The sequence below is a fragment of the Callorhinus ursinus genome, unplaced genomic scaffold, assembly GCF_003265705.2.
Source record: "Callorhinus ursinus isolate GAN/ISIS: 27379988/994484 unplaced genomic scaffold, GSC_fseal_2.0 scaffold8, whole genome shotgun sequence".
NCBI classification, from domain to species: Eukaryota; Metazoa; Chordata; class Mammalia; order Carnivora; family Otariidae; genus Callorhinus; species Callorhinus ursinus.
Genome location: NW_027397070.1, coordinates 2,372,463 through 2,399,763, shown reverse-complemented (window position 1 = coordinate 2,399,763; position 27,301 = coordinate 2,372,463). Strand labels below are relative to the sequence as shown.

Below are 27,301 nucleotides of genomic sequence, written 5' to 3'. Positions count from 1 at the left end.
TTCATTCTTTAGCCTTGCTCCCGGCTTGTGTGTGTGTGTGTGTGTGTGTGTGTGTGTGTGTGTGTGTGGTGAGTCTCAGTTCCGCAGGCCCAATGAAAATGGGGTGGAAGGGTGGGGATTGGGCCAGATGGAGCCTCCTCCTCCTCCCACCATTGCACAGAAGCCCAGAAGCATCAGTGACTGGGCCAGGCTTGCCTATGGCTATCCTGAGGTCCCACAGTTGCCATGGTTACCCAGCCCTCTGGTTCATCTGCCTACAGAGAGAGTAGGCGGGGGCTCTGGGCAGAGCAGAGGCATTGAGCTAGGAGCAGCTACCTCACCAGCCACTGTCGTAGGTCCTCTAAGGGACATAATAAATAGGGAGAAGCAGTTGAGGGTGGGGAAGAGGCTCCCATATGTCTCTCTTCCTTTCTGCCCCCTCTATCCACCCCTTCCCCAGCTGTCTCTTCCCATCACAGTTATTCCCTCCTCCCCCTCCTCTAGCCCAGCTTGTCCCTCTTCCACTCAGGAACCTGCAATCGTAGGCATCTCCTCCATCTCCCCCAGGATTTCTTTTTCTTCTCCTCTCCTTCTCCACCACTGGCCATTGGCCACCCTCTCTAGCTCTGGCTGAGTGGCTCACAGCACATTTGGCCTCTCCTCCTTCATCTCCTTCATCATTGAGGGAGAGGCTGGGGCAGGGAGGGTCCCTCCAGGATCCTGTCTTTTCTTCCCTGGCTCTGGATATCACCTGTGTTCTCACCTGCTCTCTGGAGCTTCAATCCAGACCCAGCACTGCTCTTGCACTCCTTCCTTAACTGGCTGAGGCCCTGCACAGCACACACACATGGGCAGAGACGCCATCCCCAGGAACCTACCCCCATACACACAATCAGCCCACGTATACATACACCTGGGGCTCAAGATGAGGCTCGTACAGAAGTTGCACACTAGTGATTTAGGGTGTGGGCACTTCAGTCAGATGGGTCTGGGCTCAATTCCAGGCTCACCAGTTCTTTGATGATGGGTGGATTTAAATGAAGCCTCATTTGATTTGAAGAAAAATGGGGAAAATGATGCTAACTACCTAGTGAGAGTGAATGCATTTAAAGCACGTAGCACAAAGTTTCACACATGGTGAAAAATAATGTTCACTGCTGTTGTTAATGTTATTAAGGGTACACAGCCTGACTTTCTGAAACATTAAGGCCACACTCGTGGAGAGGCAGGGATGTGCAGTGCATGAACACATGCGCACATTCACACATCCAGGAAAACCAGGCTGCGCAGACCTCAGATGCCCCCTCTGTGTTCATAATCCACTCAAAGACCTGCTGCCCTCCTTCAGTCCCCCCAACACCCCTGCTTGGCCCGCCCCACAGCTGTGTGGGGGCTGGAGTGCAGCTCCTAGGGGGCTCAGCTGGGCTTCTCTAGAGACAGCTGCAAGAGGGCATCAACCTGCCCCTTTGACAGCCCCTCATTACCACCCCGCATCTCTGGTAATTAACCTCCATGGTGCTGGGCCCCCTGGGGTTGGGAGGTGAGGGTAGGGGCTCCTCAGATCCCACTAGCACACAGTTGGGGTGAAACCGCTGAGATACCAGGCTGCGTGGGAGCTCTGGGTCAGATCTGAAAGGTGCTGGTCCTCATTTCTTAATGGTGTGTGTGGATGGGTGGGCGTTATGGACTGTCCATGGACATCTGAGGCATGATAGATAGAGGCTGAGGTGCTAGGAGTGGTTCCCTTTATTAACGACCAGAAAGTCAGGATCACTGAAGAAAATCACAAGGCTGAGGGGTATGGGGCCTGGAGAGAAAGAGCAGGGCTCACCACGCACTTCCAGGACCTAGGGGCCACAGCTGGTCCAAGAGGGAGAGGCACTGGTCACTCGAGTCACAAGGGTCAGGACAGGCACCTGGGACAGGGTGGGATAGTCATCAGCACCTTCCTCCACACCACACCGAGCCCAGATGCGCTCCACCAAGCCCCACCTTGCGCCCCTGTCCACTCCTTTGGGCCCCCGGGACTCACTGAGAGGCTGAGGGAGGGCTGATCCGGTGGGAGGCAGTCACGGGCTAGGGCTGGGGGTCGTGGCCGGTGTGCAGGGCCTGGGAGCCCCGGGGCTGATGCCCTGGCTGGCGTAGTACTCCACCACCTGCCTGGGCACCTCAGCCAGGACGCACTTGGCAAGCGCAGAAGGTGCGGCCTGGGCGTGGGGGCGGCGACGGGGTTAGCGGGTTAGCTGGCCGGAGAGTGGGGGGCGGGGTCAGGCAAGGGGGCGGGGCTTAGGGGTGGCCTGCGGGGCTCCAGCGTCCTCCGCAGGCCACCAACCCGGTGTGGGAGAGACGGGTCAGATTTGAGGGCCTGAGGAGCTGAGGAGTCCTTCGGCCGGGAGGGGGCGCCGGGCACTCACATCCTTGAAGTCCCGAAAGGGCACGAACTGGACGATGTCGCGGGCCGCAGGCACCCCTCGGGGGCAGCGCAAGGGACCGTCGTCGCCATCCAGCAGCCGCATGTCGGAGAAGTCGGCATTGCCCACACCCACGATGATGATGGACATGGGCAGGCGGGAGGCGCGCACGATGGCTGCGCGGGTCTCGGCCATGTCGCTCACCACGCCATCCGTGAGCACCAGCAGCACGGAGTACTTCTGAGGGCAGGCAGCGGGGAGGAAGGGTAGGCTCTGTGTGCAAGGGCGTTGGCACCCGCCCCAAGCCCAGGCCCTGGCCCGGCCCCCCCCCCCCCCCCCCCCCCCCCCGCCCCGTGAGGACACCCCGTGGGGCAGCGCCTGGTTGCCTGCTTCCTCTCCTCACCGTGGCTTGGCCAGTGCTCTGCTCGCGCTGAGCTGGCCCGGCCACGCGGTTGATGATGGGGGCCACGTTGGTGGGGCCATAGAGCTGGATCTGGGGTAGGCACCGGCGGTAGGAGGCGATGACCCCTGAGATCTCTGTAGGTGAGGAGGTGAGGCCAGCAGAGATTAGCAGGGAGCCCTTTTTGACACCCTTAAAGCAAGGAGGTCCTTCCCTGTCTCAGTTCTGCCTGGCCCCCTAAATTCCTGACTAAGTGGGCAAGCTGGATGATCCAGGCTCTGGGAGAGGAGGCTGGGCAGATGCTGGGCCAGGGGCCCAGAGTCCCAGGTAAGACAGGAGCTGAGTGGTGGGTTGGGCAGGGGCTGTGCTCAGGAGGGTGGAGTCTGTGCCCCTGCATGGGGTGCACAGGCTGTGCAAGCTGTTGGGGGGGCGGGGCTGGGAAAATCTCCCCTCTTACCTTCACATTCAGGGTTTTCCGGGTCAAAGTTGATAGCAAAGTCATGGGACACCTGTGAGGGTAAGGTGAGAGCAGCAAGATCTTTCCTCCTACTCTCCCACCAGATCCTCCCTTCCTCTCAAACCCAGCCTACCTCAAAGTTGGGGGGGATTCGAGCGCCAAAGCCGAATGCTGGAAACCGCTTATCACTGAGGAGAAGAAAAGGCTGTGGGGGCCCATCGGGCAAGGCCTCCCTCCCCGTCTCCCCCCTCCCCAGCCTACCCTCCTCCCACCTGTCATAGTCCTGGCAGATGCCTCCCACTGCGCGCAGGGCCTGAAGGTAGTGGTTGGGCTGGCGGGGGCTGAGGCAGTGTAGGGACTGGCTGCTCCTTGGGTCCCCATTGGAGGCGGTGAAGTCGATGGCCACCTGGTGGAGGTGGGGAAAGGGTCACCCTGCATCCATGAGAGCTCACAGAGAGGCTAGCCCGGAGCTAGGGTCTGTAGGGAGGACTAAGGTATATCCCGTCAAGCCCACAGGTAGCCCCATCATGGAGTGGGGTGAGGGGTACAAGATGACGATGCTAAGGGTCCCGAGAGGCCCCCAGGAGGGGCAGGGGGGGTTGGGGCTCCTTCTGTTCACTGTGTGTTTAGCCCCTTCCTCTTGCCCGTGTCCCCTATACCCCTGGGCCTTTACCGTGAAGCTGATCTGGCAGCCGCCCATGATATAATCCAGGAAGGTGTGCACCTTCTCCACCTAGCAGGAGGGGAAGAGGTAAAGTAGCACCATGGTCCTTTGAGGAGAGAGCTGGGTGGGGCTTCTGTGGGGGAAGTGGAGGGCAATTTCTGAGGTTGAAGTTCCCGGTGGGATAGGGCAAGCGTTCTCAATTCTCAGAAGAGGAGAAACTGGTCTTTGAAACAAGGACAGGGTTGAATCTGAGGGTCTGACGTGAGGTAGGCACTGGGATTTACCGTGCACTGGGCCAGCACTACGGTCCCCGAGCTCTTGTAGTTCTTCTTCTTATCCCGGTACTTGGGGTTGATACAGTCCCACTGCATCTAGACCCCCCCACACACCCCACAAGCCCAGAGTCACAGTTCCATCGTGACCCCTTGACTCCCTTCCAGCAGAGCCTCCCAGACCAAGACCCCCAGGGCTCCGTCCTTAGACTGAACCCGGGTACTTTCCACCCTCTCCCCCATCACGTATACTGGGCTCTTCGGCCCTCTCAGAATTCTCCCAGGGATCTTGGTGGCACCTCCTGCCCAGGGTTTGCTGTTCCTTCCTGCATCTCCTGGAAGGTGCTGGTGAACTCGCCGATGAAGTCATGCTTCCCGCTCGAGTCATAGTCATACACCAGGAACTGAGAAGGCAAGGAGGGGAGGGGAGAGGGTCAGGGCTGCTTTGCTGTGGTTGCTGGGGGCAGGGGAGGGATTGAGGGAGGTGGGGGCTACCAGTCCCGGGGACCCCAGCAGGTGTCCTCAGCCTGCCCAAAGAGGCTACCTGCTGATCTTTATTCTTTGGCTCCATCTGGCAGGGACTTTGGCCTTGATAAAAGGTACACAAAGTGGGAACGTTGAGCTGGGCCTGGGTCTTTACCCCACTGTGGGAAGGGCTTATCACATGAGGGAGATGGAAGGGTCTTGACACAGGGCAGTGTCTCAGACAGAGGCCGGCTGCTCCGGTCGGCTGTCCTCTCTTGGCGGGGGGGCTTCACCTTGAGAGGCCGGTGGCCGTCACAGCTGCAGAGCGAGTGCAGGGACAGGCGGAATGGCTCCCAGCTGGGGTTCAGGTTGTTCTTCACCACCTTGGAGAGGCACCAGAGAGCTGGTCACCTCCTAGCCACATCCCCTTACTCTGCTCTTCCTTCCTCCCTCCCCATGGCCCCAGTCACCAACCTCAGTCCTCCAGACGAGCTGGTCACTCTGGTCCCCATCGGTTTTATAGATCTCCATGAAAGGGTCAGACTTGCTGAACAGATCCTGCGGATGCAGAGGAAAGGACCCATGAGCCTGGTGAGGTCGGCAGAGGGAGGCGGCTAACACTGAGAAGGGAGCAGCACCGACTGGTCTTGAGTGGGGTCCTAGGCGCTCTAATAAGGAAGACGGTGGGGGGGGCTAGACTCTGGGGCTCCAACCTTGTTGTCCAGCTTGTGGGCTCTGAAGGTGAGCTGCACATAGTCATTGGTGCCAGATACCTCCTCGGCCACAATCTGCAATGGGGATACAAGTGGCAGGATTTCTCCCTACCTCCCAAAGGGCCACATTTTGCCCTTTCCCTTAGGTGGGGACCAGTCCTGGACATAATGTCACCATGGATGTCCATGCAGGGGGCATTGAATGCCCCACCCAAGGCGGGGGGTACAGGTGACCCTGCCTACCGTGATGGTGGACTTGCCCGCAGTCTTCCCATTCTTCAGCAGCAATGGCTTAGTGACCTTGGTTTGTGACACGATCTGGAGATGGAAGTGGAGGGAGCCCCAGATGTGACACCCCCCACCTGCCTTGGCCAGGTAACAAGGGATGGGGTAATAAGTGTCCTTCGAGTGCTCACAGGGGCTGTACTTGGGCTAGGGTTGGACTTAATTTCCACAGCAACATTAAGAGTAGGCACTGTTTAGATGAGGAAACTAAGACTCAGAGAGGTTAAGTATCTTGCCCAAGGCTGCACAGCAGGGAATGGGGGAGATGGGGTCCAAGGCCCAGACTGAACTCGCTCCAGAGCTGATTCTCTGTTATTTTGGCTTTCAGAGGCAGAAGCTGACTGGGGGCGGGGGGTGGATGGGAATGCAAACCTGGCCCAAGGTGCATTCTGTTGAACCAAGGAAGGTGTCATTGCTGGGGCCGGTGGCTCCGTCCTCAGCGTCAAACACGTGGAACTGCAGGGGCTGCTTCTCCTCAAAAAAGTACTCAAGGGCCAGCACCCGGGAGAAGACCGGGCTGGAACAGGAGCGTAGCACCTCCGTGCGCTCCACCTGCGGCAGGAGGGGCGAGGGCCCTCTGGGAACCCAGGCTTCTTTACCCTGCCCGGGACCACCCTGCTCATGCTAGCTTTCCTCGGGCTCCCCCATCCCCAGTGACTAGCCCTTCCCTTGCTAGGTTCGACCCTGAACTCAGGGTGCTGCCAGCCCCCTGAACCATCATCAGTCCTTTGGGGCTCCCATAAGGCCTTTGGGAGCTGTGCCACTTCCTCTGGGCCCATCTCAGGACCCTCTGGGACTCTGCGGACTTTGGAAGCTGTAAAATGGTTTGTGTTTGTAATGACGGCACACCTATCTCCAGGGTTACCCCCACAGCCTAGAGGAGGCCCCTCAGGATCCTCACATTCCCCTATGAGGCTTTCCTTGTCCCTTCCCAGCCCCCCTCCTTCCCAGGCCAGGAGGTTAGTTAAGATAAGACCCGAGCCCATTCTCACCTCCACCCACTGCTCATCAGAGTAGAGCTTGAGCAGCACGCAGGGGTGGGGCTTGGTGAGTGTGTCTCTGTCCAAGAGGCCATGGCAGGACACCCGCAGCTCCACCCGCGAGGCCCCCAGTGTCATGGCTGGGGGCTCAGGCACCCATCCCATCTCAGGGTCCGACATGTCACTGTGGGGACAGAGCAGATGGCCTGGACACTGGAAAGGGAACATCTGCTAGGGGAGGGGTCTGTCTTCTGGGAACCTGGGCCCCACTCCCACCTTGTCCTGCTTCCTGAGGCCCTAGGAGCTCATGGATCTCCTGCTTCCCCCCTACTCACCCCCATGCTTGCCCTCAGCTTGGCTTCCCTGGAGCTGTGAACAGGGAGAGCGGAGGACCTGAGCCTCCCACCCTTGCACAGCCCTGGGCCTCTGTCTCCCCTGCTGGCCTACTATGCGTGGATGGGGCTGGAGAGAGCTTGGGGTGTGTGTGGGGTTCCTGGCAGTCTTGGCTCCTAGGCCATTGATTGATTCAGGCTTTCTGCTACCTCAGCACCTTCTGCTATTTCCCGACTGATGTCTGAGCCAGCACTGCACTCAGTCCTGGCACGAGGGAGCTGAACTGGGGCAAGGGGGTGGGGAAATGGGTGGAGGAGCCCCTGGAAGCCTGAAGGGAACGAGCCTCAGGAACAGAGTCTGCAGTGGGCAGGAGGAGGCAGGTCGTAAGATGCCCGGCGGGGCTGTCCCTCTCCGCCTCCCCCCACTCACCTTCTGGGTGGCTTATGGCAAGGGAAGGGTGCTGGGCTTGGGCCGGTAGAGACAGAGCCCTGTCCCTGCTGAGAGCCCCTCCAGGTTCCTGGCAGGGGCTCCCACTATGACAACTCTCACTTCCCTCCCCACCTCCCCTGTTCTCACACTTCTTGGCAGCACTGGCACTGTCTCTTAGCGACAGGATTTTTGGGGAGCCACAGCCCCCTCCATGCTGCCCGTGGGATGCACGCATACCACCCTCCCCCAGCAGTGGTACCAAGCCTCGGGCAGCAGCAGGCAGGGGTATGCTGGCCCGAGTTCACGGCCGGTCAGTCCATCTATCTGTGTCTGTCCACATCGCTGGGTGAGGCTGTCTGCTCCCGTGTCGTGCTTCCCCCAAGCGAGTGTGCGTTGGTGTGTCTGAATGCCCCCGCCCTGTGTGTCTGTCCCCTAGCCGTGTGTCTGTATCCAGGAGGGTGTGCCAGTTCCCGTACCTCCCTCAGAACTGGGACCCTTCTCTGGCTGGGTACCCCCCTCCCCATAGCGCGTATCTTTCTGGATGTGTGAGGGAGGGTCTGGGTGGGTGGGTGGGGGTCTCTGCCTTCCAGCCACAAGTCTCCCAGTTCTTGCAGGGTCCCTGAGATGGGCAGGGGCATGGGGTGGTGAGGGGATCCGGCAGGACTGGAGACCTCTCTGGGGGCCGGGGGAGACGTTGTTATGGAGACGGGGCCAGGCTGGGCCAGGCTGGGGCTGAGCTAGGGAGGAAGGGGAGGCTCACCTGGGCTCTAGTCGGGGGCTCCTCTCTCCGGCTCTCTGGCCCTGGCCCTGACTCCCTTGCTGCTCCAGCCGCTGGCGCCGGCTCCGGCTCCGGCTCTGCTGCTATTTATGGGGCCTGGATGGGGAGGGGTGGGGGGGCCGCAGCACCAGCTCCCCCCGCACAGACCGGTTGGGAGGGAGAAGAGGGGAGGGGCAGGGCCATTGCCTGGGAGGGAGCCACAGAACCGGGGGAGGAGGGCGGGCCGGGGGCGGCTCAGAGGCAGGACCCCCACAGACACAGTGACACACATCTTCCCCTTCACACCACACCCACAGCCCTGCACACATTGTGGCAGTGCGTGCACGCACGCACGCACACACACACACACACACAGATTCGCGCGGGGAGATGATGGAGACACATGCACCCACGACTCATGGGCTCACACGTACCCTGACACACACAGGCGCCAGCACATAAACTCACTGTGACACCACGACAGTTACAGCCCCACAGATACACATAAGGAAACACACCCAGTCTCATAGCGCTCTCCACATCGCGCTTGTCGAGGATATTCGCAGTAACACATAAAGGAACACGGGGCTATACTTGTCACACACACACCCATTCACACCAACCCAAACACAACAGAATGGAGATCTTCACGTGCTCCTTCGAAACCATCCCGTACCACGCGACATCTCATAGCTTGGAGAATGAGGTCCGGTTCCCTAGCTGCTTTTCAACAGCGACACACAAAGAAACGGATGCAATTGCTTACATCGTCTCCCATCCCGAAGCAGGGGCTGCCAGGAGGGAGATGTGCTGAAGGGGGCTGATTCCAGAGGCATCTTCCCAGTGCCCGCAACTCACCCCACACACCCCCCCCGAGATTCAACGCGTGTGGTCACATCCTTGTGGGAGGGGCCATGTCACACACAGATCTTGAGGTAACAAGATGTTAGTCCTTCCCTCGTGAGACTGGGGAAAGTGAGCGATTGCCTGGGTTGCTGCATGCCACACGTGAAGACATTTGGGTCCATGGTGACCTGGGATGAGTCCACGAGAGGGTTCACTGGAACATCTTTACCCTCCATCCTCTAAGCTACTTGCATATTAAGCTAGCAGCCATTTGTTGAACATCCCCTGGGAGTCGGGGGCTGGGGCTGCTCAGGTGATTGAGAGGTCTAGAGAATAGACAGACCCACAGACAGAGAGATGATAAGCTAACACACAAATGCGATGAAGGGTGACAGGTGCAAAATTACGGACTGGTTCAGGAAGCAACGGGTCACAGAGACGGAGGGTTCAATATGGATGAGTTAGGGGAAGTCATCAGGAAGGGCTTCACAGAGGAAGAGGCGCCTGAACGGAGCCTCGAATGCCGAGGTGGGATGTGTTGGTACACCAATGGGAAGCAATTAATTTGATCATCGCTCAAAGGTGACACTTCTATTCACCTTCAGGCCACCCTACTGTTGAGGTTTCTGACTGTTAATGGTACCCCTAAGACAACACAACACCATTTAATTCCACCCTTCGTGAGCCTGCCTGTGTGTAAGCTTGCACACACACCACACAGCACACTGCCCCCCTGCCCCCGTCTCCTCCCGGTACACCGGAGTCTTCGGATCCCACTGCACTCCCCAGAGCTGGACACACACTGGTACTGATTTCGGTCATTTTGGTCTCTGCTCCAGCCAGCTCGGCCCAGATTCCGCACATGACCCCCTGCCCCCCACTTAGGGGACACTTTTCAGTACCCTCCTATTTAGCACCTCTCAAGTCCATCTCTCTCCTGTCAGAGTCCCATCCCCATCCCTGTGGGGGATTCCTTACTTTCCCCACTGTGGCCAAGCACTGAGCATTAAAGGGGAGCAGATGGTGGGGGGTGGCGGCAGTGAATGGGGGAGACAGCAGAGATGAGGCAGGCAGTGATTTTGTTTTTTTTATTCTATACAAGGAGGGAGAGAGTCCCTGGGGATAGAGGGACAGATCCGCCCTTCCAGGAGAGGAGACGGCCCTGCCCCAAGCTCTGCCTCCCTCTCTCCAGGTCGCTCCCTCCCTCCCTGTCCTCCACCTGCTGTCCTCACACCTCATCCTGCCATCCTGCCCCTGTGGGATGGGCTGGCAGAGGGCCTGGAGGTGTGGGGGGGGGTGGGGGTCTGAGTCCTTGTGAGGCACATGTTGAGAGGAGGGCTGGGCAGGGTGCTGCAGTGGCTGTCAGTCTGTTCCTGGCTCACTGGTTCCTGCTGGGGACAAATCCGGGGAGTCCTGTTTCCTGGGCAGGGAGAGCCAGCCTCTTGGTGTGGGGTATGCCGTGTCAGGCAGAGGGGGACCGCCCTTTCGCCCACCCCACTGGCACCTGTGGGGTCAGGGGGCTGTCTTCTGTCAGGCTCGAGCTTGTCGCAGGACTGTGCCCGCCGTGTCCTCTTGGGCTTCAGGGGGGCAGTCCGGCGGCCTGGATCTGGGGGCCCTGAAATGACGGTCAAGGCAGGCCTGGCACATGAGTAGGGCTCATCGGCCGGGCACTTATCCAGGCTGTGACTCGTTCCAAGCCTGGGAGGGGGTCCTGATATGGGCAGCAAGGTCCCAGAGGCACCTGACCCCCCCCCCCCCCCCGCCTCCAGCCAGGGGGCAGACCTTGGACCTCAGGCTCCTCCTGGTCCTGCTGTGAGCCCATCCTCAGCCGGGCTTTGTTCATTCCTGCGGCTGCACCCCCAGCCTCAGCCTCCTCCCTGCTCCCTGGCTCCTGGGGGGGGCGGCGGCCCCTGGGCACAGCCACAGGCTTGGGGGGCCGTGGAGCTAAAGGGGGGTCCTGCAGCTGGCAGAAGAAGAAAAATGCTGGGTCAGTTAGTCTTTTCACCTCGTCGCACGGCCTCTCCCGTCCTCCTTGCCGGCCCTCACCTTGGCATTCCTAGCGGGGACGGTCCTCTCTGGGAATAGGGCCCCCTCCTTGTCCTCCTCCCCGTCCTGAGAGGCGGGGCTGGGGCTCTGGCAGCTGTGGTTGGGGGCACTCTCCTCAGCTGGGGGATGGGAAGAGAGGAGAAGCTGCAGGAAAAGGCATTCGGGAGGCCAGGACTTTTCCCCTCCAAGTGAGTGCATTTGCTCCCGTGTCTCTGCCCTGCACGGCCCCTGCTCTCGTGTTTCCACAGGCCTTGGTCTCCAGGATTGTCCTGAGCCCATCAGCTTTCGGGGGGGAGGGGGCGCTCTGGCCTGGCTGTTCCTCTTGAAGAGCAGGGCCTGAGCCTGTTTCCGCTGGGCAGAGCCAGGGCCCAGGGACTGCTGGGCCCGCAGGCGTGGCTGCCCAGCCAGGCCTGCAGTGCCCCGGGGCCCTGCCAAGGCTGCAACCTGGCATTCCCAGGACTCTGTCTGCCAGTCTGATTTAGATGGTGAGAGCCTTGGGGAGAGATGCCCTGGCACCCTCCCCCCCCTGCCCCCGGGCGCCTCTGTGGCTTTATGCAATCTGGGCCTGAGGGTGTGCCAACACCGACGGTGTTGTCTGTGTGTGTATCTGTGAGGTGTGAGTAAAAGGGGGCCTGGAGGGTGCTGGTGGTAGGTGTGTGCACAGTGGAGCACCTGACTCTTGTGGTTTCCTAAATGAGGGATGGGGCCTCGCTTTAGGTGTTTTAACGGGTCTGTGTGTGGGACGGGATAATTGGCAGAGATGGCCTCGGTGCTGGGACGGCCTCGGAGGACGGGCCGGGAGCACAGCCTCTGCGCCACGCCCTTGTGCCCCAGCCTTGGGATGGCAGTGGGGAAAGGGAGCAAGTGTCTACCTCTGTCGGGAGGTTTGTCCATGTCAATGATGTTGTAGGGTCATATTCGAGGCCTGCGGGCAATTAAGTTGATGCCAAGCTGACCGGCTTTCCTTTAGAGGCTCCTTAAGTGAAAGGTACTCCAGCAGAAAGCAAGCATCATACCACAATTTATTTACCCCTTCAGAGTCCTGAGGCCAGAAGGCAAATGACTTGCTTAAGGGCAACACTGGTGGTGGCTGAGCGGGGACTGACACCCACGGCTTCTGACCTCCAAGGCATGGCTCTCACCCCTTCCTTGTGGCACCTTTCTGAGTGGACTGAGGATGGCTTGGCCAGCTGCTTTTGGAGGAGACCGTAATGTCTGAGGTGGGTCTGGCACGGCTGGTACTTGCCTACCGTCTTACCCAGGTGAGGTGCAGAGAGAGAGAGGCCTTCTTAATAGGGGTGCCGCTCTGCTGGTGGTGGCCAGAATTCCCCGGAACCATCCACAAAGTGTTGTTCCTATCTCCTAACCCTGGCTGGCAAAGCCACTTTTGTTCTGTGGGACCTTGCTTTGGATTGGCTTGTTCCTTTCTTTTGGATGTAGCTTTGTAAATATCCGCAAACCTCTACCCTGGTGACTTCCTCACTGCCCCACCTTGGTCGTAAATTTCCCCAACGCGGGGGGCTGTGGCTTCTGGTCCTTTGGACACACCCTGGGCCTTCAGTGCGGCTGCCCGGGAACAGGCGATCCATACCTATGTGCCACGTGGCCTCGGCTCGGCGCATGGCGCTGAAGCTTGGCTTGCTGCTTTGCGGTGGTGGTGGGGGCTTCCAGGCTCCGGGCCCTGGAGTGTGGGGAGGGGATGGGAAAGGGGGAAGGGGAAAGGCACATCAGGAGGGGCCCCTGAGAGAGGGGTCAAGGAGAGGAAGTGAGGGCGACCATTCTCACCTGCGTCGTCTGAAGAGCGCCGTTTCTGCCAAGCCTGGACGCTGCCCTCCAGGTCTGGGCCTGTGCCCTGAAATGACATCTGAGTCAGGTCACAAGAAAAATGTCCTCCGCACGGGGGCTGCAGTTAACAAGGAGCTTCTGCTCTGGCATCTCACGCTGTTCTCCTGGCATTGGTCCCTAGACTCTTGGACCCTTTCCCCTCCCCCCCACAGTGGCACCCCTATCCCCTGAGGGGTGTAAGAAATGGTTTACACGAAGGAGCGTACTGTTATTTTAATAGTTCCGTGTTTATTTTCTATGTGGTAGGAAAAAAAAACATGACTAGTACAATAAGCCCACGATTTGAAAAAATGATCATGCTTAGGACCAGAGTAAGTTAAAAAGGTGAGTTGATTGAAAGAAGACTATGTAAATATAAAAATACAGGTGGTATATGGAGAAAGTAAAAATCAGTCATAAAGGTGGTAATCAAGTCACCAAAGTTTCAGAGAGGGAGGTCTAGAGGTAAGTATTTTTACGACTGCCTGCTTGGCAAGGAGGTAGAGGCTCCCGGCGGTTAGGTGACCAGCCCAGGTTTTCGTGGCCGGCAAGCGTGTGGAATGAGCAGACCTGCAGCTAACACCTTCTAACACCACAGAATCACTCCCCTGGCCCAGCAGGGACGGGGCTGGCAAGGGAAGGCAGACAGGGATCCGTAACAACGGTTGTGTGCCTGGGCTCCCCTCACCTCTCGTTTCCCGTCGAAGCTCCAACCCTTGGCTCTTCCCAACCCAGGAAGGGCAACACCATGGACCCTTGGCTGCTGTGACGTCGTCCCAGGGGCCAGGCCCCCCTCCCCTGGCTCCGCCCCCTCAGTGCCCTGGAACAAGGCCTCGGGTTTACAAGCAGCTCCTGATGGAGAAGGGGCTCTGTGGGCAGCAAGGGAGTAGGGGAGGGCCCCTGCCCCCCCCAACCCCAGCCCTGGGGCTGCCCTGCCCCAACCCTCTGACTCTCCTCTGACCCTCCAGCCCTCCTCTGAGGAGTCCTTCCTTTCCCTCCTTTGCATGCAGCTCTCCCAGCATGCACTGGGTCACCAGGCCTAGACTGCTCAAGAAGTGGGGGCCATTGGGATGACCAAAGTTCCCCAGAACCCCCGAGTCCTAGCACTGTCCCATTAACTGCCCGGGGTAGGGCAAGTGGGTGGGCTATGTACAGAGCAGCAACCGGGGACGGTGCAACACCTCACCTCACTTACCATCTTCCTGTGGAAGGAAGGCCCCCGGCTCCCCCCAAATCCAGGGAGGGGGCCGCTCTCCTCCTCTGGGCTCCAACAGGGGGAGGAGTTATTGCCGAGGCTGGGAGGATCTGGGCTGGGGGGGCTCTCCTGAGTTGGGGGTGGGGGCGGGGGTGGAGGGAGGAGGAGCCCAGTGGTGGGGGACCCTGGCCCCCGGTCCCCCTTGAAGCTCCGGGGCCGGCGAAAGTGAAACAGGCCTCTGCGCCTCTTCTTCTGGAGTGGGGGCAGCGGCGGCTCCGAGAGGCCTGGCCGCAGGGTCCGCAGAGTCCGGGGGTAGCTGGGCAGGGTCGGGGTGTGTTAGTGAGAAAGCCGTGGGCAGATGCAAACGCCAGATGTGGAGGTCGCTCAGGCTCTTAGTGTAGTCCTGGGTCTAATAAGCCTCCCACTCTCCGCTCTCACCCAGCCCCTCCTGCTGCCCCGTAGACCTTTCCATTTCCTTCTCAGGGGAGGTGGCGTCCTCACCTTCCTGTCACAATCCTCCAGCAGCCACCTTCCCCCCATCTCCTCAGCAGCTCCGTCCTCCCAGGCACCCCCACCCCCCATCCTTCTCTCAGCGTCTCCAGGTGACTCAGTTTCCTCTGGACAGATGCTGGGGAGTCTGCAGGACTGCGACAGAGAACACACCCTCCAGGCCTCTTTCCACTAACTGTCATCCCATCCCAGGGCCTGCTGCCACCCCATCCCCCCGCCCCTGTCCTCACCATCGCATGGTTCACCACCCCCACCAGCCCAGGGTGGTTCACCCTGACCCCAACCTTTCTAGCTGTCCTGAGGAGAGCCAGAGAACATGGGAGTTAAGGGCTGGCTGGGGAAGGATGAGAATGTGGGGAAACATTCCAGACAGGCCGGCTTGGGGACCCTGCCACTGGACAGGCCTCCATGATTGCTGCGAGGGCACAGGAGTCCTTCAGGGCCTCGAGGCCTGCAGAAAAGGGGACTGTGTCTAGGTGCCACACCTGGAGCTTTCATCCATGACCCTTCGGCTGAAAAAGTCCTCCAGCCCCTCATCCAGGCGTGTGGCCATCCCATTCTCCTGACGCGTCCCCGTCACTGGCACCTGCTGGGAGGAACGTCCTGGAGGGTATCTCATCTGGACCAGGAAGTCCTCCCCACTGCCCCATCCACTCGAAGCCTTCCCCTTTGGACTTGGCCTTGCCTCTTTTTGGCCCCGTGGAAATTGAGACTTCAGTCCCCCTGGGCATTTCCTAAGCTTGGTGGCTCTTGGCTCTATCCCTCACCCAAATGGGAACAGCCACTGTCTGGCAGACAGAGATTTCCTACCTGGGAAAACTGGAAAATCCCATCCTCTTTTCGGTGGCCTGCCCAGGCCCCCTGCCTGATCCCCCAAGGCTGATGTCTCTGGCATTGGGGTCCTAAAGCTAGAACCTCTGGGCTGTGGCATTGCTAAGTGAAGTTGGTCCCCTTGTGAGGACTTAGGGGACTCACACTGGGCCGACCAGGTCCTGGAGGGGTGGTCCGGGGGGGCCGGGGCCTGCCTTGTGTTTGATGCCTTAATTTATAGCCGTGAGTGGGAAGCTCGGATAGACCCTCCCAGGAGCCACTGCCGGTGGGCTGGCTGCTCCCGAGCCCTGAGAACCAGCCGGGAGGGATCCCCAGGCTCCCCAGCTGGCTTTCCATGTCCTGAGGGCTCCCACCTGTGGGCACAGCAGTGTTAGAGGGACCAGCAGGAGGCACAGGGAGAAAGCAGGCAGGAGAGACAGAATTAAAAGGAAAGGGACCAGGGCCTGGGGAGGGTGAGGGAAGCTGGCGGGTATCAGAATTGAGGCCGGGGACTCACTAATGAAGGCGGACACTGGCCGGATCTTGCGGCAGCGTTTCTGCTTTCTGATGGCCATGGTGTCCTGCAGAAATGCGAGATGAAGGGTCGGGCTGAGCTGCAAGTCCCTGGAGCCTCACTGGAAGCCTCCTATCCCTCACAAACCTGTCTCTTTAGAGCCCCCTCCTGCCTCCCTACCCTTGCGTGGCTGAGGCATTGGGATGAGGGAAGAGGTGAGGCTGCATTGGGGTGGGGGATGAGACCAGGCCCAGGGACAGGGGACAGTGCAGTCCAGAGACATGGAAGGGGACAGTGTTTTGGAGGTTCCTAGTTTAAAGTGGGGAGCAGGGGGAGCACTCACAATGTTGGTCCCGAGTTCATCATCTGTGGTCTCCTCATGGTCATGGTTCCGGCCTCGGCCCCGGGAGGACAGATCCTGCCCTTGGCCTGGCCCCAACGGAGGATCTGACAGTGTCTTTAGCTGGGCCAGGTGCCGGGCCTGGGGAAGGACAAATGTGAACGGGTTCCCCGGGAAACCACCCACTATCCAGGGCTTTGGGAGATTGTTGCTTGGGAGAGATGGGATGATGTGGGGTAGGGGGTGTGCCTGAGCCTGGCTGGGGTTCAGAAGCCTTACCAGGCTCTTATGGGAGTGGTACAGCTCCTGCAGGATCTCGTCCACTATGGAGTTGGTCAAGTAGGTGACGACTGAGAGCTTCACTTCACTGTGGGCACAGATGGGACTGCTCAGCCCCCCGCCTCCCTGGCCCCCAAGCCTCGGCCCTGCCCTTCCCCAGATGCCTAAGGGACTGGGCAGCTGGCCTGGCCATCCACAGAGGCACCTTAGTCTCCCTTATGTCTCCATAAAGGCATGCCCCATCCCACCCACTGACCCCCAGCATAAGTGTGTGTGGATCGGGAGAGTGAGCCAAGAGGAACTGAGGAGAAGGAGGAGCAAGGGGGCTCCAGGCCAGGCTCCTGGAGTTCCAGTAGAACAGAGCTGGGTAAATTGGGGTGCTGAGTGAACCCTGCTGGTCTCTGCTGTAAGCCCAGAAACCGGCTCTTCTTGACCTTGGCCATTTTACGGATATGTGTGATCATTTTCCTTTGCTTTGGTGAGTGGTGGCACCCAGAATGAGAGCTCTGGCGGGGGAGCAGCAAGAACTGGGGGGGCAGAGTGTAGTCCATGCACCCCTACTCATCAGTTTTGTCCATGCTTCCCAGGAGGCCATGCTCTGTTTCTGGGAGGCGATTCTTGGTGTGCGCGTGACTATGTGTGTGCGTTTACATCTGTGTGTGCACTGCCAGGCTCCTAAAGCCAGTCTCAGCACTTCCATTTCTAGGGCAAAGACCAGTCAGACCCTAAATAGCAAGGTTGCAGTTAGTTAAAGATTTATCCCTTGTAATGGAGATTATGCCATTCATTATTCATTGCTGATAGCTGGGCCCCAAGTCCCTAAGTGCTCTGGGCCAAACCCAGCCCCCATCCCCGCGCCAACCCCCTCCGCCTCTCACTCCAGCTTGTTCTGAATGTCTTGTCCTGCCTGCTCCAGCAGCGCCCCTCGGATGAAGTTCCGGGGCACCGTGACGCGCTCAGCCACATTGCTCAGCATCTTGTTGTGCCCCTCAGCCACTCGCATGGCCACGGGACATAACTCCTGTGTTAGGCTGACCATCGACTCCAGGATCACCTGGTGTGGGGGGAAAGGGGGCCAGAGCCCCAGGGGGGCACAGGGTCAGGGCTGGCGCCACACTGGAAGAGACTCTAGTCTATTCCAGCCCCGTCTAGTGAGACTGAGGGGCCCACCAACGTTCCAGGGCCGGTTGCCAGGCAGAACCTGGGACACTCAGGCTTCCCAACATTTTGGTCAGTGTCCCTTCCACCCTACCGTATGGACAGGGGAAAGTCAGTCCTCGGATCAGAGTCCAGAGGGGAGAGGTCAGAGTTGGGGGCCAAGGGGAAGCTAGCAGAAAAAAAAACCCAAGCCCTGTTTTCTAGCAATGCCTGACACCCTGGGAGGGCGGGCGGCCTCAGCTCTGCATTTCCTTCTTGTTCCCAGTAATTTCCCTGTGCTGACCTCAGCCCTCGGCTTTGAGCCTTGGACAGCAGTGGGCTTCCTCCCTCAGGACTTGCCTGCAGCTCCTTGTCCACAGCCTTGGACACCTCGCTGGCAACCGACTCCAACCTCTGCCGCACAGGCCCATCGTTGGCCAGCACGTGGCCCAGCTCGTAGAGGCTGGGGAACAGCTGAGGAAGGAAGGGGTTACCAACAGAGACTCAGAACTGGGCCCGACCACGTCCCCGGGGGCCCCGGGTTGGGAGGGCAGATGCATGGGTCAGGGCCCGGATATTCCGGGGGGGGGGGGGGTGGCCTTCCGGGGGCCTGGGGGGGGGGGGGGGGGGGGGGGGGGGGGAGCGGTGGCTGCGGAGGGCTCTCACCGCCCGTGAGTTTTTGGCGTCCTTGATGAGGTCCCGAGCATAAAGCAGCTCATCCTGCACAGGCTCCAGGGGGCACAGCCTCAGGGCCCGAACCTCCTCCTGCACTCGGCTGCACAGCCGCTGCAGCATCTGGAGCAGAGCCAGTAGAAGTGTCAGGGGGACCCTTGCACCCTCATCTTCCCAGGTGGGACCCGAGGCACCCCATTTCTGGGTCCCCTGGGGGCAGTGCTCCTGAGGCTGGCACTGACGGGGTGGTGGTGGTGTCTCTGGATGGCCTGTTCTCTCTTCTTCTTGGGAGGCCCTGGAATGTCCAGGGGAGTTCCCGCAGTCCTGCACACTCCTTGTCTGGGGCCCCCCACATGTTCTCGCCAGTTCGAGGCCAGGCCCCAAACATCCTGTCTTCTGCTCTCCCACCGCCCAGTCCAGTGACGGCTGCCACAGAACGCCTCCTTCATGCCCCGCCCCCTGTGCGTGTGCATGCTCCATCACGTCGCACCTGAGCCCCGCGTGCCCCACGCATGCCCCGTGTGTCCCAGAGGGAAACGTTTACTTGCTCGGCGCTGCTGGTCACCAGGCCCTGCTGCAGCCGGAAGGCCTGCTCCTGGGGGCATGTCTGGGAGTGGTTGTTCCTCACCAAGCACCACTGGATCTGGAGAAGCCAGGGTGGGAGGGGTCAGGGCCTGGGATGTGGGCTGGCCCTTGCCCCCTGCTGTTCTGCCCCCCCCCCCCCCCCCCCCCCAGCTGAGGCCTCTACCTTCTGCCAGACATCCTCGGTGCGCTCGGGGGCGCTGCGGTAGGCTTGGGAGATGTCGCTCACGGGGAAGGACATGAAGCGGAGCGTGTGGTTGCTGTGAGGCACAGTGGCACAGCTTTGGTGAGGGGAAAGGTGAGGAGGGGCCCTTGCTCCCCAGGGCCCCCTTGCTGACCATTTCCCTCACCCTTGGCCTTTCTTAACATTTCTGTGCAAACAGGTTGAGCAAGCTGGGGTAGGGGCTGGTGTAGCAGTCCTGGTCCAGGCCCAGGGAGGCTGGGGCTGGGGTCAGGTCAGAGCCCTGGTCCGCTCACCTCTCCAGGGCCCTTGCAATGTCCAGAAAGCCCAGGGCAGATGTGTTGTTCCGATCCCATAGGATGGTTCTAAGGGAGACAGTGCACGGCAGCTGGTGACCCCTCCCTCACACAGCCTGCTCTGGAGTCCTCCCTCCTTTCCTGGGTGATGGGGCTGACTCCAAGATGGTTCTGGGCCTGAGGGTGCTCGGAAGCCAGGGTACAAGCCTTGCCACGGGGCAAGCAGGGAGGGCATGTGTGTGTATGTGTGTGTGTGGGGGGGGGTGTGGACGGAGCTCCAGGTCAGGGGGCCTGCAATGAGGCAAGCAGGGAGGGGGCGTAGGGGGTGGGGACTGGGGCTCCAGGTGAGGCCGGCTGTGCACCGCACCTGAGGGAGGAATTGATCTGCAGGGCCTTGGACAGCATCTTGGCTCCGATGTCCTCCATGCCATTGCCGCTCAGGTCCACCTTGGCCAGGCAGGTGTTGCTGCCCAGCGCATTGATGAGGATGCTGGTGCGCAGCTTCAGCCTTGAGTCCGCCACTGACAGCGACTGCAGGGACTATGTGGGCAAAAGCAGGATTGGGCCCGGTCCCTGCAGCCCCTGCCACCGTGGGTCCCTCCCCAGGCCCAGACACTCACACAGTCCTCTTCTTGGATCAGTTGTACCAGCTTGTGGAGGATCTCCTCCAGGGTCCTGTGGGGAGTCAGGGCTCAGAGCAGGAGGGGAGGGGCTGGGGTCACACTACTGGAGGAGCAGGAGGTGACTTGAGCAGGGAGGGGCCGGAGGTAATACAGTGAGCCAAAAGGGTACGTGGATGATGTAGTGAGGTCTGTGGGTATGGGGAGGGGGGCCCTCACTTGGCCTTGACATTGAAGTTCTTGCCCAGGAACAGGTGCTTGAGGGACTTGTTCTTTCCTAGTGCGGGCACCAGCGTCAGGAGGTCCGAGTCGAACCCTGGCCAACAGATGGGAGAGGTCTGGCCTTGAGGCCCGAGGCTCACTGAAGTATCCTCAGGGGTTCTCCCCCATGCTCCAGGCCCTGACCCCACTGGTCCCCAAGAAGGGAAGTGCCCCTACTCACCATTGTCTGACAGATCCAGGCTGCCCACACAGGTGACAGCCCCCAGCTGCTCCTGCAAAGCCTGGGCTCCTGCTGAGCGGAGCTGCAGGGACACAGTGGGGGTGGGGTGGGGAAAAGCAGGGGTAGGGAGAGAGGGCACCTTTAATGCTTAGAGATTAGAGTAGTCACACCAGGACTGAAGGCCATGCCAGGTCTCAGGTGTCAAATCAGGAGGCCCCTTCTCCACACCAGATCCTTCCCTAGGGCTCTCTCCCCTCCCTTTAGTCACAAATATCTCCAGGCTGTGGCTCTGGAGATAGCTCGCTCCTGCCCTCTGGTGGAAAGGTCTGGTATCTCCCACCCCAAAGCTTTCGGGAGGGCGGGGGAGACTGGAGGCTGAAAATGACCTCTGAAGAGGGACACAGACTACAGATTAAGAAGGGAAGCTGGAGGTGTGGTCAGGTCCGAGGGCACAGAGGTGCAGCACAGAGGCGAGATGGAGCCAGGGTCTGATGAAGGTTGGAGAAATGAACAGTGGGGCTATGAGTGGGCGACTGGCAGTGGCCTTGGGGGAAGGAGGGCTCACCTCACAGCTGCTGAGGTCCAGGTGCAGATCACTGAGGTGACTGTTGAGGGAGAGGCCCTGGAGCAGCGCCCTGTGGGAGGAAGGTCAGCAGGCCCACCTCTACCCCTCACCCTCTTCTCTCATGCTTCCCTCTTGGACGCCCCCAACCCTGCACACACCCGACCTGAAGGCCTCCAGGGGCAGCCTCGTGGCCGACAGGTTGACGTGGCTCAGTGTGTAGGCGCTGCTGAAGAACTGCTTGAAGGCCGGTGGGGCCTCGCGGCCCTTCCTGCGGAGACTCCTGGGGTCAGCAAGGGAAGGGGATGCCCATGGCTCGTCCCATCCCTCCCTGCTCCCCTTGTGCTCCAACCTGTGGGAGCAGCTGTTGCGCGCCAGGTTGAGGTAGGTTAGGTGGGAGCAGCAGCCGTGGAGCAGGGCTCCCAGAAGCTGTGGGGAGAGACATGGTGGGTCTCACAGGGGCTGAGAGGGGCGTTGGGAGGGGCTGGCAAGGACCCGTCCCTCCCGCCCCATCAAGGTCCTGGCTCATCACCCTCGGCAGCCAGTCTGTGTGAGCCCCTCTCTGAATGCCCACTTTGCCTCTTGATGCCTCAGCTTCCCCCTCTGTGGAGAGGGTCTACTTCCTGCCTGACTCCCAGGAGTGGGGGAGACGTTCAGAGGTGGTGACTGTGTAAAGCCAGGGCCACCAGGGTCTCCTAAGGTGCCTGGTTCAAGTGAGAGGGAGAATCCTTTCCTCCTGTTGGGCTCAGCCCTATGCCAGGTGCACGGCTGGGGAATGGAGGGAGGGCTGGCTTTTAGGCACAGCCAGCACAACCCTGGGCAGTGGCCGGGATGGCATACCCCACAGGTGTGAGCTGTGGGCGTTGCTTTAGAGTTCAGCTGAACTTGGAGTCATCCCACCAGCTCTGTCCACTCAAGGCAGGGGCGGTGAGGCAGGGACCCACCCTGGCCTCCCTAAATCACCCCAGGCTGGCTTTCTTGTCACCGACCCCTCACCAAGTCAATGGCGCAGTCGGTCCCTGCCAGGTCCAGGTGCACCAGAGCATTGGGCTGGGCCAGGAAACTGTAGAGCGCCTGGGAACAAGGACAGAGGGGCTGCCAGGGAAGGGGTGATAGAGCCCCTCTGCCCCCAAGCTACAGGGCAGAGACTCCCAGGTCCTGAAGCCCGAGCATGCTTCTGCGGGGCTTGAGCTCTGTTCCGTGGACTCACATTGGCCTCGTCTGTGGCGAGCAGCCCAGGGTTCTTGCTCAGGTCCAGGTATCGAAGGGAGCTTGCAAAGGCCGGGTTGGCCCCGAAGGTCTGGCCCAGTGCCTGGAGCCCTGAGCGCAGCGGGCACTGAGCTGGGTTGGCCCCCATACCCACCTCTTCCCCTTCGACAAAACTCTTCCCCACGCTACGATGTGGCTCCTTTCCCTCCCTCGGATCCCTGGGATGCTGTGTGAGTGTGTTGGTACACTCCAGGACTCAAGGCTCCAGAGGGTGCTAGAGGAGGGTCAGAGGTCAGAGGTCAGGGGCCCCGGTGCAAGTACCTCGAGGGGAAATGGCAGTCTTGGCCAGGCACAGTTTGGTGAGGCCAGTGGGGAAGCAGAGGAGCTGCTGACTCAGACTGAGGAAGCCTGGGGAGCGGAGAGAGACATGGGCCCAGTGAGGGGCTAGCGGTGGGTGCGGGGGTGGGGTGTGTGTGCAGAGTCAGGGTGGGGGCTTGAAGTGGGTACAGGCCTGGGGTCAAGGACAGCAGTATTGGGGCAAGGGCTGGCATCAGGCCGGAGAGCCCCTGTTCAGCCCTGGGTTGGGCTCTGGGCGAGGACAGGGGTCTGTATTGTGGTGGGGGTATAGGAGTCAGGGCTGGGGCTCACCCTTGTCCTCGATGGGGTTGTGGGACAGAGTGAGGGCATGCAGCACACAGCTCCCGTTCTCCCCAAACACCCCGGCCAGCTTCTGGACAAAGTCCCTTCAGGGAAGGGGAGGAAGGATTTGTTTGTCCCAGCCCCTGGGCTTCCCCTCTTCCTCCACCGGCCTGCCTGCATGGGGCTGCAGAGGTCAGAGTTCCCCACAGGTGGGGACCAGCTTGGGGCCTGCCTGGGAGCTTGTCATCACTCTGAAGGACCTGGGAAGTTGTGTCAAGACAAAGCCGAGCTTTGGGTCCTTGAGACTAGAGCAGCCCACCCTGCTGGGTAGTTGATAGAAGAAGGGGATGGGGCAGGGAGCATACTGGGAGAGGCCGTGGAGCTGGGGGGCTAGGAGGCTTAGCTCTGAGTCCCAGCTTGACCATAAACTTGCTTTGTGCCCTTTTTGGGCCTAAATCTCCTTTTCTATAAAGTGAGGGGCTGGAGGAGATAGCGTGGAGGCCCGTATCATGCTCTGAGGTTCTGGCACCCTAAGACTACATCAATGGGGCACCACTGCCCAGGGAGGAGGATGGCCTCACGTCTTAAGCCCGGCGTTGTCCAGCACCAGCTCTTCGAGGCTCCCCGACTTGCTCAGGGTATGTAGCACCTGTTCTAGCACTTCAGAGCCCTAAGGACAGAGGGGGTTTTTCTGATCAGGAGCCAGAGAGGGCGCTACTCTCTGGCCCCTCCTCCCACCCCTCCTAGTCCCTACCAGCCGCAGATCCTTGCAGTAGAGTTTGGTGAACCACTGGTTGTAGGCCAGGGCTGCCACCATTAGGGCCAAGTCTCTGTGGGCAGATTGAAAGGGCAGGAAAGTGGTGAGCAGAAGAATCTAGGGATGGGGTGGTTGGCCTGGGAAAGTCTAGCCAGGTAGAAGGCAAGGGGGAGTGGAGTTGGGGAGATAGAGCTGGGCTGCAGGTAGGACTAGAAGAGGGAGCCTGGAAGGGCCAGGGTCGGGGCTGAGGCTGGAAGGGGGTGGGGACAAAGTCTTTGCTCCGTCTGCTTACCGGCTTTCCAAGTGGCTGAAATCCAAAAGATTGAACTCGCGGTTATCCTCGGCATGATAGATGGTGTCCACATCCTTGGAGAGGTGGAACTGGCTCACACCTGCTCCCCCCCTCCTCCCCTGCTCCCTCCCTCCGGGTCCCACCTGCCCACCTGCTGGGTCCCTGCCCAACGTACCCATTGCACCTCCTCACGGCAGTGCAGCCCATTGTAGTCACACAGAGCGGCATAGGTCTCGGAGAAGCCACCTATGGGGCAGGACACAAGCTGACTCCATGAGGAGTAAGGGCGAGGGGAATAGGCTTGGGGTTCAAGGAAAGGTCAAGGTCATTTTATGTGGCCGGTGTCCCGGGTTCCTGCTACACCGTGAACCTCTGAGGTCTGGGAGCTATGGAGTCCTCATGGCAGGCAAAGCCCCAGGTGGAGGACTTTGGACAAGGGCAGGGTGGTTGAGGTTCCACTCGCATCAAGTCTGCCCCTGCTCACCGCAGACACTGTGAGTGGTAGATGTGGAAGTCTCGGAGTTGGGGGATGTGTCTCGGGGCCCTTCTGGGGTGTCAGCATTTCCACGCCGGATTAGACATCTGGAAAATGAGCAAATCCATCCCAGAGAGGGGTGGGAAGAGGCTCTCAGTTTTTTCCCTGCTATAGCTTCTGGGTCCCAGGGAAGAAGCAGGAGTGGGGACATGAGGGCTCTTCCCCTCAGTGTTCCAGGAGCCCAGGGCCAGGGGAAGGAGGGAAGGAGGGAGAAGTATCGTCTAACCCTTTGAGAGACTCCGCCTTTGCCACTCACCCGGGGCCAGGGCAGACCTTGGAGAGGGCAGAGCTCACATGTCGAGTCACCTGGTCTACGCTCTCAGCCGATGGCAGTCGCATGCTCACCACGCCACGCTCAGTCTCCACTAGGATCTGGAGGAAAGGGAGCACCACGGCCTCAGATATCAACTCCTTCCTCCTGCTAGCCCAAGAGCAGGGCCCAAGTCATGCCACTCACCTGGTTCTGACTGAGTGTGTTGAAGGCGCGGATTTCTAGGACATTGAAGGAGCTCTCCACCTGTGGGCGGGGGGGGGGGGCACGGGGATGCTCATCTTGAGCTTAGGGCCTGGCTGCCTGATTCTGGAGGGAGCGTGCCAGGGGCACCCCTGCTCCTCAGCCCGACTCACCTTGGCTGGAACTTTAAGGGGGAAAAGGTGGAGGCGCCAGGAGGTCAGGGCCTTCGGAGAGAGGAAAAGAACATCAGCAGCAAACGGTGGCTCCTGGGGCCTAGGCCTCCTGTCCCCCCTCAGTCCCCTCAGCCTGTGTGCAACCCCTGTCAGCAGTGGCCCCCTGCTCTCGGGTCCTCCCTCTCTCTCATGCCCCACCCCAGGCTCCTGGACATCCACCCAGTCCAGCCTGCCCCTTTCCCCAGACTTCATCTCCTCTGCGTCGCCACCATCCCCAGTCTCCCCTGCCTCCCAGTCTCCTTGTTCTCAGCAGCCCAGCTGCCCCTGATTATACCCCCTCTGCCTGCCCCCACCCCCCCCCAGCCCAAGCCCAGGGCCCTCACCAGAACTCGATCCTCAAACTTCTTGGGCTTTGTCTCCAGCTTCACCCGATGTTGTTGGAGCACAGCCCCTTGGCTTAGGCACCTCCTGATGCTGTCTGTGGGTGGGTGGGGGGCCTGCTCAGAGCTCCCCTTACCCCCTGGCCACCCCCACCTCCCCAGGGCTCTCCAGGAGTGGGGTCAGATGAGAGGAGAAATAAACAGGGAGAGAGAGCTTTCCTTCTTGGGTGGCTTTTCTCTTCCTATCAGAGAGGAGGGGGGGGTGGAGAAAACTCTGGCTCCTGATGTTCCTGAGTCAGGGGACAGTTGCTGAGTGACACTGTCTGTGGGAGGGTGTGTCTTACACTTCTGAGGGTGTGAAGGATTTTTCCAACCCATGCACTCCAGCAGCCATTGACACATACATAGTGAGTCAGTGTGTGGGGGCGTGGGGGTGTCCCTTTGACTATATTCTGGGTGGTCTGGGTGTGAGCATCTGCCTTTTACTATGCATGTGTTCCTGCCTTCTGAGGACACCAGGGAGCCCGAGCGTGGCCTTGGCAGGGGTGGATAGGTGAATGAGTGTGCTGTGTTTGTAGTTGTGAAAGACAGCTCTGCTGCGGGGGTGGGGGGTGGGGTGGTGGTGGGGAGTGCGGTGGGGTGGTGGTGGTGGTGGTGAGGATTAAGTGTTTACGAGAGCTCAATACCCATTTCCTAGCAAAACCATCCAGATATCCCAGTGTGTGTATGTGTGTGTGTGTGTGTGTGTGTGTGTGTGGTGGGGGTGCAGTTTCTTTAAAGATGTGTGTACACACACATCTGATGATTGTGTGTGTGTGTGTGTGTGTGTGTGTGTGTGTGTGTAGGTATGGGAAACTGCCACGGTGCACCATGCCTCTGAGTATCCTTGAGCGTCCTGGTTTCTGCGTGGGCTAGCCTGCACTCCCCGGCCTGGGGCAGGGGGCGAGAGAGGGTTATGGTAGTGCTGGGGGGTCGGGCCTTGGTGTGGGCTGAGTCTGAGAACCGTGCAAACAGGAGAGACCTTGAGGTGTGGGTATGAGTAGGGAGAAGGGGCAGGCTAAGACGGGGCCTCCGGGAGGCGAGCTGCAGAGACCCTGCTCTTGGTTTTAGCTCCAATCCGGGCCCTCTTCCCTGACTCCCTTCTTTGCCCCACTGGCCTGGGAGCTGCCGGGCTGCCAGAGGGGCTCCCAGGGCCGGTTCCGGGGCGGGGCCGGGAGGAGGGAGGGTACTGAGCCAAGAGGCGGTCAGGACCAGGGGCAGCTCCCTTGGCCCGGCGGGGCGGGCCGGGCCGGGCCCCGCCCGGCGGGGAAGCGGGGACTCTCCGGAGGAGAGACTGGACACCTCACCGAGGGATGGGCTAGGATCAGTGAGCGTCAGCCCCAGGGAGCGCCAGGGGACTGCACCTGTCACCGAAGATCGGGACGGGCGGCTCTGGGACTGGAAGGTCCTGACAGGGTGAGGCGAGGCGGGCAGTGGAGGATGCTCCGGGGACAGCGATGCCCCGAGCTAGGATGCAGGGGCAGGGGGCTGCCTTGGAGTCGGAACGCATGGGGCGCGGGGAGAGGGGGAGGCACCGCGGGGAGGAACGCACTGGGTCTGGGATGCTCCGGGACGGGGCGTCCCGGAGACCACCGCAGCCTCGTACCTTGCAGCTCGCGGGTGAGCTCCGCGCTGGGCTTGGCCATGGCGGCCGCTGCTGCTGCCGTTGCTGCAGAGGAGCCGCCGCCGCCGGGGAGCCGCGGCACATGCTAGACCTGGCTCCGGTAGGGCCCGGGCGCTGAGCGCTGCAGCAGCCGCCGAGCCCGCTCCTGTCAGGGGCGGCTGCGCGAGCGCTCCTCCCCCCTCCCCCCCCCCCGCGCCA

At 60.5% G+C, this 27,301-nt stretch overlaps 2 protein-coding genes across 13 annotated transcripts; both read right to left on the bottom strand.

The window, feature by feature from the left end:
• Positions 1-1,712: 1,712 nt before the first annotated feature.
• On the bottom strand, positions 1,713-8,292 carry CPNE6 (copine 6). Its single transcript, XM_073894843.1, has 17 exons — positions 8,149-8,292; positions 6,639-6,810; positions 6,019-6,198; positions 5,605-5,679; positions 5,362-5,436; positions 5,123-5,206; positions 4,942-5,031; positions 4,483-4,587; positions 4,196-4,282; positions 3,921-3,980; positions 3,520-3,653; positions 3,381-3,435; positions 3,248-3,299; positions 2,794-2,927; positions 2,394-2,630; positions 2,012-2,186; positions 1,713-1,895 (listed from the first exon to the last, which is right to left on the bottom strand). Exons 2-16 carry the CDS (start codon positions 6,804-6,806, stop codon positions 2,049-2,051), a joined length of 1,674 nt encoding a protein of 557 aa, XP_073750944.1. The 5' UTR covers positions 6,807-6,810; positions 8,149-8,292; the 3' UTR covers positions 1,713-1,895; positions 2,012-2,048.
• Positions 8,293-10,075: 1,783 nt separating this feature from the next.
• CARMIL3 (capping protein regulator and myosin 1 linker 3) lies at positions 10,076-27,243 on the bottom strand. Of its 12 annotated transcripts, none has more exons than XM_073894976.1 (40): positions 27,086-27,243; positions 25,444-25,538; positions 25,061-25,111; positions 24,891-24,950; positions 24,690-24,805; positions 24,383-24,480; positions 24,074-24,144; positions 23,899-23,972; positions 23,604-23,679; positions 23,431-23,519; positions 22,859-22,953; positions 22,532-22,618; positions 22,212-22,321; positions 21,998-22,075; positions 21,354-21,430; positions 21,168-21,272; positions 21,005-21,074; positions 20,440-20,521; positions 20,217-20,313; positions 19,998-20,052; positions 19,745-19,917; positions 19,378-19,446; positions 19,067-19,160; positions 18,863-18,961; positions 18,313-18,441; positions 18,007-18,120; positions 17,388-17,563; positions 16,510-16,597; positions 16,234-16,371; positions 15,894-15,957; positions 15,542-15,750; positions 15,052-15,155; positions 14,057-14,372; positions 13,550-13,681; positions 12,823-12,889; positions 12,629-12,718; positions 11,038-11,156; positions 10,774-10,954; positions 10,496-10,606; positions 10,076-10,411 (listed from the first exon to the last, which is right to left on the bottom strand). In XM_073894976.1, the coding sequence occupies exons 1-40, from the start codon at positions 27,123-27,125 to the stop codon at positions 10,227-10,229; spliced, it is 4,284 nt and encodes a 1,427-aa protein (XP_073751077.1). In that variant the 5' UTR covers positions 27,126-27,243; the 3' UTR covers positions 10,076-10,226. The 12 variants fall into 12 exon arrangements, 11 of the variants coding, with proteins under 11 accessions (XP_073751077.1, XP_073751071.1, XP_073751073.1 ...); XM_073894978.1 differs by having other exon boundaries at positions 10,224-10,382; XM_073894979.1 differs by having other exon boundaries at positions 10,224-10,379.
• Between the last annotated feature and the right edge of the window lie 58 nt (positions 27,244-27,301).